General features: G+C 39.4%; 1 protein-coding gene across 2 annotated transcripts in view; it reads left to right on the top strand.

Moving 5' to 3' along the window:
• dcc (DCC netrin 1 receptor) overlaps nucleotides 1–14,924 on the top strand; it is a 352,843-nt gene that overhangs the window by 231,746 nt on the left and 106,173 nt on the right. For both annotated transcript variants that reach the window (XM_088070760.1, XM_088070761.1), the window contains 2 exons: nucleotides 10,504–10,645; nucleotides 12,061–12,171. In XM_088070760.1, coding sequence (XP_087926886.1) covers nucleotides 10,504–10,645; nucleotides 12,061–12,171 — 253 coding nt within the window. The remainder of the gene's footprint in view (nucleotides 1–10,503; nucleotides 10,646–12,060; nucleotides 12,172–14,924) is intronic.

Genomic DNA, 14,924 nt, shown 5'->3' on the forward strand with positions numbered 1-14,924 from the left:
AAAACAAACAACAACATAAAAATCCCACAAGACCAAACTGCACCTCAAATGGTGTTTCAAAAATCTGCTATAGTGTCACAATATACAGTAAAACATCTGTATATGTATAGCCGGGGCCTAAATTATATAATTAAACTAAAACACAAGAAACTTATGCTCCAGAAAAGGATAAGCACTCAATGAAGAACCTAGGGTCACTAATCAGCAATTATGACTTACATATAAAGGCCAGAGAGCAGTTATAGAAAAGAAAGAAAGAGGAGGCAGAGCCAGGGTGGAAGGTCTGAACGGACTAAAAACCACCCCCGTCGGATCAGGCTGAAAGCTCTGCCACCCCCTCCTCCTCCCCATCACACGGATGGGGAGTTCAACTAAACACAAGAAACTTGTGCTCCAGGAAAGGATAAGCACCCACTGAAGAACCTAGGGTCACTAATCAGCTATTATGGCTTCAATATAAAGGCCAGAGAGCAGTGAAGACGATGCGATTTTGGGGTCATCAGGTGGGAACCTCCTTTCATCAGTGTTTCACCTAATTGGTCCCACAACACCTCCAGGAGGCTAGGCAGTGAACTCTGGCATCCCAGAGCCACTCCTCTAGTGCCAGCTCTCACTGCTCCTACGTAGCCCAAACAGTCCTGCCACCTTCAACAGACCCAGGCTCCGTTTATGCAAGCTCCAGGTAGTGACAGTGCCAATGCTACATTCCCTAGCAACTGCTATATACATCTCACTTTACCCCTCACATGACTTATCACAACCTAAACAACATTGCCACATTTTGCAGACCCAGGCTCTGTTTATGCAAGCTCCAGGTAGTGACAATGCTGATACTACCAGATACAAGCTTAACTAAGCTGCTACATGGCTATCACAGATACAAGGCTAAGCTTAAGCTTACACATGGCGATCACAGGTACAAGGCTAAGCTAAGCTAGCTAAGCTAGCTGCCACCACATGTCTATCACAGCCCAAAACAAACTGCTACCTTCAACAGACCCAGGCTCCATTTATGCGAGCTGCAGGTAGTGACAGTACCATGTGGCTATCACAGATACAAGGCTAAGCTAAACTACTACAAAGCTATCACAGATACAAGGCTAAGCTCAGCTAACACATGGCTATCACAAACGCAAGGCTAAGCTGGGCTAGCCAAGCTAGCTAGGCTCGTTATCACATGGCTATCACAGCTCAAACAGCAACGCCACCTTCAAAAGACCCAGGCTCCGTTCATGCAAGCTCCCAGTAGTGACTATGCTGATGCTACCTTCCCTAGCACATCATATACTTACACATACTTGCTTTACAGTTTGAGTTTGAGCAAGCTTCAGTTAGTGACAGTACCACATGGCAATCACAGATGCAAGGCTATGCTACTACTTGGCTATCACAGATACAAAGCTAAGCTAAGCTAACACATGGCTATCACAGATACAAGGCTAAGCTTAGTTAGCTAAGCTAGCTAGCCTGGCTATCACAGCTCAAACAGCAATGCCACCTTCAACAGACCCAGGCTCCATGTATGCGAGCTTCAGGTATTGACTGTGCCGATGCTACTTTATCTAGCACATGCATCACATTTGCTTAGATACTACAACTCACATACAAGGCTCAAGCTAAAGCTATATGTATGAAACCTCATGTCGTCATGTGACATTAACGTGACTTTGCAAACTCAGCAACCGTCTCTGAAAAACTCTGAACATTTTCAAAAATATTCTGTATACTCATAGAACCAACTGCTCAAACACACCTCCATTCATACTGACCTAAAGCCTACCAGCTGCACACACACACATACACACACAGGCACGCAGCATGCTGCAGCATGGTGTTGCATGTTGTATTGCAGAGCAAATAGAGACAGTCTGCCCTCCATGTGATTGCTCCCTTTACCCAGAGGACATTAACACACGCACACACACACACACACACACACACACACACACACACACACACACAGATGCCCGCACTGAGTCGATGTGATTGCAGCTCTCACCCAAAGGACATGAACAAACAATCACAGATTGAATTCAGGGAGTGTTTACTCACCTGGCCCTGTTTGTGTGTGTGTGTGTGTGTGTGTGTGTGTGTGTGTGTGTGTGTGTGTGTGGAGGTCACGGGGTGGATGAGGTGCTCTGTATGCAGCTCTCACACTGCAGCTCGGCATACAGAAGCAGGAGAGAAACCCACTGAATTAATTCCCAATTCAGTTTAAAGTTTTGTTTTTCTTCAAAGCGTTTTTTTTCATCTATCGATCGGACAAACTGCTCAGCAGTACAGACAGTCAGCTGGAAATACAATAATACTGACTGCAGTTGTGAATAAGTTGCACCAGCGCTGGCATCTGTCCTGCACCCGTGCTCCTGTACACAGAGCAGGAGAACAAGCTGGAGACTTTGAAGGAAGGCCAACGTTTAAAGTCAAGATCTAGTGCTCTTGGAATAGTTCAAACACGTTAGTTTTGTCTCATGCACTCTTTACATACGACTTAATCCAAAAATTAATGCACCTGTATTACACTGTGGGTCAAAGCAGCACCAATAATGTTTGATTGAGAACCATGCAAAAAACATATTCTATTTTTGCTTGAATCTAAGGTCTAAATCGCAAAGCACCATTTGTCTCCAGAGAGTAGTTCATACCCCAGCAGTGTCCTTTACAGTTACGGCCTGTAGAACTTGTTGGGTCTCGCACAGCTGGCTCCTAAAAGTCTGTATTGCTCTTACTGTAGGAAGCAGATGCACTGTAAAAATGACAAAAGGCAAGAGAGCTCAAAACTTTAAGGCAATAACCTCAGAAAGTTTTACTTTCAATTTCTTCGTCTTTGTTCAACTTTGAATTTTCGCTTCTGTTACATCTGATTTACTTCCACATCTGAATAACATGGCTGTTCTCACAAACTTTCTTGATTTTTTTCGATGAAAAGTAATGCACCCTAATTTGTACATATTGCGTGTTTTGAAAGGTTGCGATCATGTAACCAATGAACAGGAGTAAAGAAAGAAGCGGTCCCAAACAGCCTTGTAAGGAGGCAGGTTGGGGTGGCGGATGGGTCACAAAAATTTGGACGATCCCGTGTTTGTTTTCCTAAACCTAACCACAGTAACTTTACTTGCCTAAATCTAAAGACACTCAGCCATTTTTCTTTTCCTAAACCTAACTTAAAGGACGTAACGCTGTTGTAGAGAGCCAGTTTGTAGGATATCACACCGTTCTATGAGGGTATGTTGGAATAATGCAGTGTAACAGAACTTTGACACTTAAGAATGAATGCAGTGTAACCCTTTGACACCTGAGAAAATTGATTTCTTTTTAAAAAAAAATGTAAATAAGGCAAAGAAATGACCCCAAAATTAGTTAAAGTTACAAGAAAATTACTGGATATTAACAAAGAAAAAAAAGAGTAAAATGACCCTCCAAAATTGGTACCAAAGTAAGTGCCTTCATTCCTATGTTTTTAAAAAGATTTTAACCAGTTTTCTCATGATTCAAAGGTCTAAATGCTTGTGAAAGGCATCTGAACGCAGTACAAGAAAACTGATGTCAATCCAGGTTTCAAAGGGTTAAGATTCTGAGTCATTAATATTTCGCTTTTTTGTATCAATTATATGCCTGTTCCTTTCCAAAACATATAAGTCGGCCACTTTTTTGTATAGTGTGTTTCCATGGCAATGTTATTTGTATGAGATATCCAGTTATTCATATTAATTTAAAAAAGCACTACTGTCTTTGTTCATTATCTTCATTAAGTTTCCCTAAACGTCTCTGCTTCTTGTGATTATCACTGCCGTTTCGGTTTTTATCAGTGCTCATTATTATCAGTCTTATCTTCATCAGCTTGCTGCAGACCTCCCTGCATTTTGCTCGTGTCCTCTGAGGGTAAATTTAAACAGACGGCCGCCCTCGGCCTGTTTGAAGGCAATGAACGAGGCCACGGCTTCACTTGCCCCGCTGCTTTACAGTGTCAACTACATCTGAATACAAAGCAGCTGCAGGAGGGAATTTGACTCTATTTTCTGCTTCAGTCAGACAGAAAAGAAGCGGAGAAATGACTCAGTGTTACAGTACAGCCTGAAGCCACTTCACCTCTAATTTACGCGAGGAAAGAAAGTACATCTGAAACCAGCCTAATTGATCCATGGAGCCCATTTAGTTCAGCGAGCGCCGTGAAGAAGATGAAACTCAACAACCAATGTCAGCCGGCGAGATGGTTCACTTTCGAGACAAACTCTAGTAGTGCAAACACATTGATTTCTGCACTGACAGATTTAAAAATCTGAAGCATGGAAGAGAACGCGTTACCCTTTGAACTGAATAAATCCAGTACACTATTTCTTTTCAGGCAAAAGAGAGGTTTGATTAGTTATGGAGTAAAAAAAATCATCAGCAGCAGCACTAGTTTTTGACAGAAGTTAAAATGGTAATAGCAGCTATAGTAGCTGCAGGCAGCCTTTGTGCTTGAACAGCAAAAGTGATATTTTAGCAGTAATAGTATAAGCAGTAGCATGGCAATAGGAGTATATTAGCAGTAACATCAGTAGCATCAGCAGAAGTAGTAATAGCAGTAATAGGGATAGTAATAGCAGTAACAGTATCAGCAGCAGCAGTCAATGTACCATCATAGAACGGTTTGTATGATATCCTATGAATTAGCCCCTACCAATAAGGACATGTCCTTAACCTAAATTTACGTATTAATGTAAAGTTACAGAGCTTGAGTTCAGACAAATAAAGTCACTGTGGTTTAGGAAAAGAAAAATGGTGAGGACGTACCTTAAAAAGCCTCAAATTTCACTCAAAGTTCACACTGTTCTGAACACCTGTCTCTAAAGGAAAGTATTGGTGAAAAGTCTTTTTTGTGACTCATCCACCACACCAACCTGCCTCCTTTCAGGCCGCTCAGCACTGCTTCCTCATTTACCCCCATCAGTCCATCAATCACAAGCATCATCATCTCAGCATTACAAAATAGGGTTATGCTTGAATTACAGGCTCAGGATTACCATTCCAAAGTCATCAAATACCGCTGTTTTGTCAGTGCTTTCGGAATAAGATTCTGGTGTCAGCTGAGAGTGTTTGTTTATTGTTTATTTATTTATTTATTTTTTTTTAGCTTCTGAGATGCCAAATAACACCTTGTGCATCCACATGAAATGCCACTGGACTGGGTCCGCTGAGAATGCGGTGAGACAGAACAGGTCACGGTGTTATTATATGCAGCACCTGCCACAGCTGCATGATACACCGCTGGGGGTCGTCATTTTATGATGCTTCCAGAACCTGTGGCATCTGCATGATACGCCATTGGTCAACATCAGGTTGAAACGCTGTCAGTGATGATGTAATATATGAAGCATGAAGGTCCCTTTAGGGCGTTGAATGGATTCAACAAACCCTGGACATTAATGTGGGAGCCCGCTATTCACCTCTTGTATGGACCTAGAACCAAACTATGATGCTTTTTCCAAACCTAACCATGTGCTTTTGTTGACGTCCCAGTGTTTGCCATGTGCTTTTGTTGCTAAACCTGACCGCATATCCTGGTTCTGTCAAAATTCAGAATTTTGAATATAACACATTTTTAGCACAAAACTTTGTTTTAATACCTTTAGTAAATGTTTAATCGAAACTGAAACTTTAAACATCATATACAGCAAGTTCCCTGCCTTCCCTGGTGTTGGTTGAGTGTTATACACACACTTTGTCATTAATTAATTGTATCCAGGATCATTTAAATAAAACGCTGGTACAGATAATCAGCCAAATGACAAATATTGGCCTTAGGGCCAGGCTGATACTCTGTTGCTATGGTAATATTTTTATTGACAGTGATTTTAATTATCACCAACAGACATAAAAAAATCCAAGGAAGGTTGTAGTACTTGTTGTAGTTATAGTTGAGGAGGAGTATCTCCTGCCAGTAGAGACTGTGTGTGGTGGCAGCGGTGGCGGTGTCCTCCTTCATGGATGGTTTGCCTCTTTGTGTCTCTGTGGGAGTTGTTCCAACATGAATCTAACTTCTATATCGTTTCCATGGAGACCTCACATCCAACTGTGTCCTGTCAAAGTGGCTAATTAGTTAATGAAGCGCGTTGTGACGCCCGAGTAGAGAGAGAGCAAGAGAGAGAGACGGAGAGTGTATGGAGGAATTTGGCCGACACACGCATTTATTCAATTTGTCCCTTTCTTTTTCTCTCCCCGCATCCCTCTGCCTCTCCTCTGCCTCCTCCCTCTCAGTAATCAGTTCTGCTGTAATCAATTAGCAGGATGAGGAGCAGCAGAGGGAACAGGTGCAGCTAAATGTTAATGAATTCCTCTGTGGCCGTTGTCACAGTAACACTGGCTGAATATTTAAACTGCTCGTTGGCCGGATGACTTGCACCACAGCTGATGGAGGGATACACACACCATCACTCTGTGTGTGTGTTAATATGACACTGACAACAGATGTGCGTATGTGCGTGATACAGTCTGTACATGTGTAAATAGCTGCCTGGTTCTGAGCTGTGCGTGTTTTGTATATAATGACAATTCACTTTAATTAACACTCTTAGTGAAAACTGTCGCACGACAACAGAAATACTGGTTTCTGATTGGCTGGCAGGTGTCTATATACGTTCTGATTTCTCTACCCTGTCTGTACCTCTCAGCTCTCAGCAGCTGGGCTCTGTAGTTTTTAGCAAATGTTAACAGAAATGGTGCATTTGTTGAGGACTATTTTCAGCAGTGGATTAATACACATTTGGTGCTCTAGTACAGTATTTACGTCTGACAGCAGGATGGTGTATGTGGGACTGGGTCAGAACAAACTACAGTATCTGTAGCCATGGACATGAATCATGAACAAAACTATTTATTTTATTTATGTATTCATTTATTTCTTGTTTCATTGTATTTGTGAATTCAGTGGGCTCTTACATTTTCAAAGACATCATCATACATCAGGACTTGCAGAGTAGTTACACTGCAGAGTTTTAACCCTTTGAAACCTGGAGCTGCATCAATGTTCTTGTGCTACTTTCAGACACTTTTCACAAGTATTCAAACATTAGAACCCCGAGCTAATTTATGAAGTTTCTTCCAGAATCATGGGAAAGAAGGCAATGAGCAGCGTGGTAAGACATGTTTCACAAATTGCAAGAAATTTAGATTTAGATTTTTTTTTAAGCTAGTTAAAAATGTTTAAATGAAAAAGAAAAAAAAAAGTTCAGAGAAAAGATATATTTATAATTATCATAATTTTATATTTAGTAGTTACACAATTATCATACATTTCCAGGCACTTTTTCCAATTCTTGTTTGCCTTGTTCGTTTGTTTTTTTCCTTTCTTTTTCTTTTTCATTCTTTTGTTTGTTTTTCATTGTTGTTTTTTCTTTATTGATTGTCAGGTATTTTTCTTGTGCTTTGTACTGTTTTACTAATTTCTTACTAACATTGGGGTCATTTCCTTCTCTGTTGCTCATTGCCTGCTTCCCACCTTTTTGAAAGACATCAAGAATATTTCTTCAAAAATGTTCTCATGTTTTAAAGGGTTAATGCAAAGACTTGTTTACATTCACTGTTTCTCTCATATCCCTGAGACTTAATAAACAAGTTAAAAACATTTCCATCGTCAAATTTTCAAAGTCGATTTTTTTACAAATTTGAAACCTGTTTGAAACCACTGCTAACATCCTTACTAGAAAAAGATTAAGTATGTCCCGGTACATAACATCTCAACTGCAGTATGCCAAAAATACGAGGATGTCCCACAGCAAACAGCATCATTTTGTAGCATGCAAGACAGCATGCTTTTCTGGTTATTCTGACCCACAATCCTCTGTGCAGTGTGTCACAATGGGCCTCATGCAAGAAACTATATACAAAGAAATTTTCTCTTATTTTTGCTCTTATCCAGGATTTGTTTTTATTTTGTTAGTACTTGCTGATTCACCAATGTTTTCTTATATTTGCTTTTCTCTGAGGGAAGCAAAAATTTTACGAGTGGTCCAGAGCGCTCTTAAGAGAAAAACATCTCGCTTTCACAGGCCACAAATTGTTGTCCAACACAAGGAAAATTAGGTTTGATATCTGCTGAACATTAAAAATGCACGAATATCATTTCTTCAAATTTAGATGGTGTTTTAGAGGAATTGTAATGACTGGATTATTGAATGTTAGGAATAAAGGGATACTACTGTACTCAGTCTATTGATCCCAATTACTGTGATTTCAGTCACAGTGCGTCCCTCTGCCGACCAGAGCTGAGCTGAAATGAAGTACGTTTACTCAAATACCGGACTTGAGTGCAAATCTGTGGTCACTTGATTATCTTAATCCTATGCCACTTTCCGCTTCTACTCCACTGCACTTCAGAGGGAAATATTGTACGTTTTACTCCACCGCGATTATGCAATAACTTCTTTACAAATTAAGATTTTTTCACAAAAATAAAAAAACATGTAACAATTAGGAGATCAATTTGAAAAATAATAATTGGAAACTTTTTATTTCCCGTCATTTTTCTTAAAAAACAAACAAACTAACAAACAAACAAAAAAAAACAGTCCCAGATCTCTTACATACTGTATGTATGAGGAATTGCTGTTTTTTTGTTTTGTTTTGGGTTTTTTTTACAATTTTTTATCATTTTGATTAGCAGGTAGATGACAGTTCATTGACAGCTGACTGAAGCTGCAATGCCTAAAATCAACCTGTCAGTCACTAACAATCTACAAAATGTGCAGTTATAACTTAAAAGTTAAAACTATTCCATTACTATTTAGCAACGCATTGCTAATGTTTGGGCCATTTCTTCTTGAGTTGCGCATTGTCTTCTCTAATGTTTTTGAAAGATATCACACTAATTTGCTCAGGTTTCAAAGGGTTACATTTTTAATATCTATTATCAGTAGTTGTGGTAGTAGTCTATGGAAGAGGGGTTTAAAAAAGAAGAGGCAGAGAGAGATGATAGAACAGAGAGGGAGAGAGGTGGATCAAATCTTTTTTCTACTTTTCTAATTCATTAATCTTCATTAATGTTCGGCCCACCTTACACACACACACACACACACACACACACACACACATACACATTCACAAACACAAACAGGCACACACGTAGCGGGTCATACTGAATAAATCAGCAGAATGGTTGATGGCAGCTGCCTCACAGAACAGAGCACACTGGGGGCCGAGCAAACATCTGCTGTGCGTGTGAGTGTGTGTTTGTGTGTGTGTGTGTGTGTGTCAGAGGTGGGTTGTTAACATGCAAATAAAGCGATTAAAATTCATGCAACGCACACTTGAACAAACACACACACAAACACACCTACAGATAGAAATATATGGGATGTATACCTACTCACAGAAACACATAGTGAAATTACCGCAGCGTTTTACTGAAACGATTCCATATAAAGTGAAAAACAACACACACACACACACACACACTAGTTCAGCATCAGACTCATCTGACCAAAAATAGAAACACAACAGAAAGCAGATGGAGCTCTCTGCTAATTGCTGATCAGATTTACAGTTCCTTTTCACACCATGCCGTGATGAAAACACATAGTATCACTGCAAAGATGACATTGTATTTGTAGACACAAAATAGCTACAAAGAAACATAAATGACAACACTGAGATTCACAATGACCACAAAGACATGTGCAATGAAAACAAAGAGTGGCAGCACAACTACAAAGACACACAAATTAACCATAAAGAGATGAGAGAGCAACTACAAAGATACACAGAATGACAATTAAGACATACTTAAAAACTACAGGGGCAAAATGACCACAAAGAGATTTATACATACAAATACACGAAAAATAAATACACAAGCTGACACAACTACAGAGAGATGCAAAACAACTTCAAGATTGACCAAAAAAGGTGCGAAACAAAATGAGATGTAATATAACCCAAAGACATGGAATACACCTATAAAACAAAACAACTAAAAAGGCATGCAAAACAACTACAAAGAGATGCAAAACAATTTCTAAGGGATGCAAAATTGACCCATATAGATGCAGATACAAAAATGCAGTGAGATGCAAACCAACCACAAGGACACACACAATGACCACAAAGAGGCAAAACTACTACAAAAAGATTGCAAAACAACAAAGAGATGCAAGATGGACATAAAGAGATGCAAACAGACTACAGTGAGATGTAAACCAACCACAAGAAAACACACAATGACCACAAGGAGACAAAACAACTTTGACAAGATGCAAAATGATCACAAAATGAGGCAAAACGTCAAAAAAGAGAAGCTAAATTACTGAAAAAAGACAAATAACTACAGAGATACAAACGAGCTTGACAGCAAACAAAACATTTGTGCTTTGTGTCTCTTTCAGTCTCCCTGCCATGTAGCAGGAGGCCCTTTCACTTCTGTCCAAGGACCCATTGTCTCACACTGAGTCCCTGCCCTCAGGCAGAGGATTTTTGGCAGCTTGATTAGTTTACTTATTGTTTTTCTCCATCTTTCTTGTCGTTCAGAGCATCAAGGTGTCGTGGCAGCCGCCTCCGCGCAGTGCTCAGAATGGACTCATCTCTGCCTACAAGATCAAATACAGGAAGACGGGCCGCCGGGGAGACCAGGAGGCCATCGAACCCAACAACTTCTGGTACCTGTTCACAGGTGAGATTTGTAACAGTAAAAAATGGAATATTACCACAATCTTCCTTTAACGTTTGTCCTCATTTTCTTTTGAATACAACAGATGAAACTGGGATCTTTGTTTTGACATTCAGTCTGATTAGTTGAACCAAGCTACAAAAAGGACCTAGTTTCTCAAAATCTGCCTAAATTTAACCAGATTGTAGTTCAGTGTGTGTGTGTGTGTGTGTGTGTGTGTGTGTGTGTGTGTGTGAGAGAGAGAGAGAGAGAGATGAGTGTGTGGGTGGGTTAGAGTGGACTTCTGTCAGCTTGTGTCAGATTTGGTTTTTCTGCATGTATAATGTTGTGTATTTTTTTGCTCTGTGAAAGAAAATCTGCATTTGTATGAGTTTACATCTGCTTGCGTGCATGTGTGTGTGTGTTTGAGAAAGAGATTGTGTGTGTGTGTGTGTGTGTGTGTGTGTGTGTGTGTGTGTGTGTGTGTGTGTGTCTGCGTTCATACTGCCACCAGCTATTATTTCAATTTGAGCTTTGCAGGATTTGAATGAAACTGATCTTCCTTTTCATTATTTCCTACTGATAGTTATCTTCATATGTCTGTCCACACAGGAATTAATTCCCCAGTGGCAGGTGTTTTTGTGTGTGTTTTGTGTGTGTGTGTGTGTGTGTGTTGGATCTGATCTCCCCACCGCAAGCCCGGCTGTCAGCAGTAATCACTCCTTTTTACTGTCTGAGAATAAGAAACTGAGTTCCAATAAATAACAGCTTCACTGCTAAGATTAAAGGGTAGCACATTAAACCTTTATTAACACTTTAATTTACTTTTTATTTTACACTATGCTCCAAAGTGACAAGGCTAATGGCATCCAGTTATAAGAAATAAACATCTGTTTGTTTGCTCTGATGCTTCTTTTTTCAGCACACAATCAGAGCTAAAGGTCTGTGGGTTCAAACAGGAAACCTCTGTGTGAAAACCATGCTTCTGTGAGCTCTACAGTTCACCACTAAATGAAAAAAAGTGTTTGAATACAACTGACAAAGAAAAGCATAAACAGTTTGAGAAAAAGGGATAAAAATTAAGAATACAAGAGTAGGTGGGTTTCCATGAAAAACTTTAGCATCTTGATTTCTATTGTAGCCTCCACACTAACTGTCATTATTTCCAAGTAAAGGCCATGTAGGCGTGTTATACAAGCGAAACCACTTTAGTACAACTATTATGTCGTTATTATTATTATTATAGCTGTTGCTATAGTAACCACATGAACATATATATATATATATATATATATATATATATATATATATATATATATATATATATATATATATATGGCAGTGGACACCTGTGGAGTCACGCACAACGATTTATGTAGCTAAATGTCACTTACAATAACATTGTACATCGCTATTTCTCTCTCTCTCTGTCTCTGTAGGTCTGGAGAAAGGCAGTCAGTACAGTTTCCAGGTAGCAGCCATGACAGCCAACGGAACAGGGCCGGCCAGTGACTGGTATACTGCTGAGACGCCGGAGAACGACCTGGACGGTAAGAACAGAGAGAGAGGGAGAGAGTGATAGCAGTGATCTGTACAACAGCATGTAAATACCTCCACTGTCTCTACACACACATAAATATTTAAGCACTTTAGGGCAGAGACGGATAGATGGAGGGGAGATTCGCCTCAGGAGAGGAGAGGAGGGAGGAGGGAGGAGAGAGGAGGAAGCAAGAAAAGGTCGGAAGGAGGGGGACATTAAAGAGAGGGAAAGGAAAAGAGAAGGAAGGTGTTCAAGGGTAATTGTTGAATGAATGAATCTTTATTTTAAACATGTAAAAAAAAGACAAATAAATGCAAACAAGCCTAATGAACAAAAACAAAAAGACAAAAAAGAGCCTTTACAAAACTTGTAAATCTCAATAAAAAAATACCCATCTAAATACTACATGTTCAAAAAGGAGTAGGAAGAACCACACGCTTAATTATTTCTTCCTTTTAAGACTCGGAGCTCGTCGCATGTGGCAAAAAATGTGCGTAGTTTATGAATAATATCATAAAGTTTGAATCATGAATCGTAGCTCCTCGCTTTTTTTTTTTACTGCTGGAAGCTAGCAACTGAACTGTTTCAGTGCCACTCTTGGTGCAATTGTAGCCCTTACTGAAGCTATCCAGCCTGGAACTCGTGCAACTCTTCAGGGACTTTGCACAGTAAATTCATACATGTAGAACCGATATTGATTGTCTTTTTGTTCATAATTGATCATTTATCATTGCTGGCTTTGATGCTAATAGCCATATTTGTTTCCATGTAAATGCTATGCAAGAGTCTTTTGACCCATCAGAGGTTCCTGTGTGCCCTGCAGGCAGACCAGCCAGGTCGCTCAGTGCCCTCGCTGGAGTGCAGATCTTGTTATATGGCCTCACTGCAGACAGAAACTGTTTTGACGATGGCATAAGTAATGCTGTACACACAAAGTGGGCTTGACTGTGCCTCACAGGGATGATGTTATACAAGCCCAATTACACAATAAATCAGGCAGCCCAAATATGGTCAAATATGGCTCAGGGCTCAGAGATTTAAAGTATGAAAATTAATAGTTTCATTTTCCTGATTTTTTTATGTGCATCATCAAGACACAACTAATGGAAGATATTAAAAAAGTAACAGAAGTAAAAACTGTACTTACACTCCCTTATTAAATATTGATAAGCAGTATCTAAACATTTAATAAATGTAAGATCACAGTGTGCAGTAGACAGGCTTACTGTTATCACAGTCACTGAAATGTTTTTTTTTAATGTCCCCCCAAAATTCAATGTCTATAGCATAAAGACTCATCGATTTCCTATCTTTGCTTTTCTCTTCAAATGAAAGAGCAGAAACTCTGTGTTCCCTGACTTCTTTTGAGATGGAATGAAAGTGGCAGAGACTGTCTGCCAAAATACCACCACAAAGGTTGTTAGTGCAAACAGCTATTAGACCCATTATGTTAATTGTGAGATGTGATGTCTAATGGCCGTAGAACTAAAGCAGTGCAGCAGCGAGTCCCAAAACCTGGAAAATAGTTTTGCACTCCCAATTCCCTTATCTTGAAGTCAATTTTGGTTAGATGCTATGGAAGTGCACTGCATCCACTGAATAAAAAAATAAAAATAAAAATAAAAATAAAAAAATGACACCTTTTCTTTTAATTACCAGATAAGATCTTGTAATTGCCACTGTTGGAGGGACATGTTCCAAAATATAGAGGACAGCATACCATTTTATACTCAAAATCGTTCAGTTTTACAAAAGAAGATGATTTTCTCCAAAGGAAATCTCACTGTAGAAAAAGCTTCTTTTTTTTTTTTTTTACACAAAAAAGTTAGTGTCCAGCCTGCCCTTTAAAATTTTAAGCTGACTAAATTTGAGAAGACAAGTTGAGGTCATTTTGTAATGATTCAGTTTGTCGTTTCAAGTTCAGACAAGTTACAAATTTAAGGCAACCCAGAAAATATATTTTTCAAGCTAAAAAATAGTGTATTTTTACACTGAAAGAAAGAAAGAAAGACATACAGAACGGAGAGAGATACAGGCAATTTGTTTTAACTCAATAAAAGCAGTGTCTGGGCCGCCTTAAAATTTTAAGTTGACTGAATATGAGGAGACAGGTTGAGGTAACTTTGTAATGATTTAATTTGTCTTTTCAAGTTCAATCAACTTACAAATTTAAGGCAGCCCAAACACTTACTTTATCAAGTTAAAACAAATAATTTATTTTTTCTATAAAGAAGGAAGGAAGAAAGAAAGAAAGAAAGAATTAAGGAAGAAAGAAGTAGGCAGGCTGGCAGCTCTTGGGTTAGTTGCCTAATAATTCAAGCAGGATAATTAGAAAAGTTGACCTCAGGCTGAATCTCAGGGGGAATATGTCCTGTTCAGCAGGAAACAGCTGAGATGAAACAAAAAAACAACAACAAAAAACACATCCATGCTAACTGTGTTTCCAGGCCAGGACAGAAGGAGACTGAAATCTGATTTCAATGGATTATCACTCAATAAAGTGATATGAAGCGTCTCCCCCGGAGGACCCAGAGCATGCTAATCTGATCCAGTCTGATGCTGAAAGATAACACAAAGTGTCAAGGCTTATTAGGGCTTAATACACAGCTAACAGGGTTAGCATCTGTTAGCTGCGGCTGCTCTGAGCACCTGCTACTGCTGCTGCTGACAGAGTGAGCTTTGGAGATTTTGGAAGGTCAGGGACGTAGTCAGGACTGCAGATATACTGTCCACCACCTACAGTTGTCTTTAGTGTGACATTTT

This window comes from Plectropomus leopardus, chromosome 20 (assembly GCF_026936395.1).
Source record: "Plectropomus leopardus strain MGB_pleo_1.0 chromosome 20, ASM2693639v1, whole genome shotgun sequence".
Lineage (NCBI taxonomy): Eukaryota > Metazoa > Chordata > Actinopteri > Perciformes > Serranidae > Plectropomus > Plectropomus leopardus.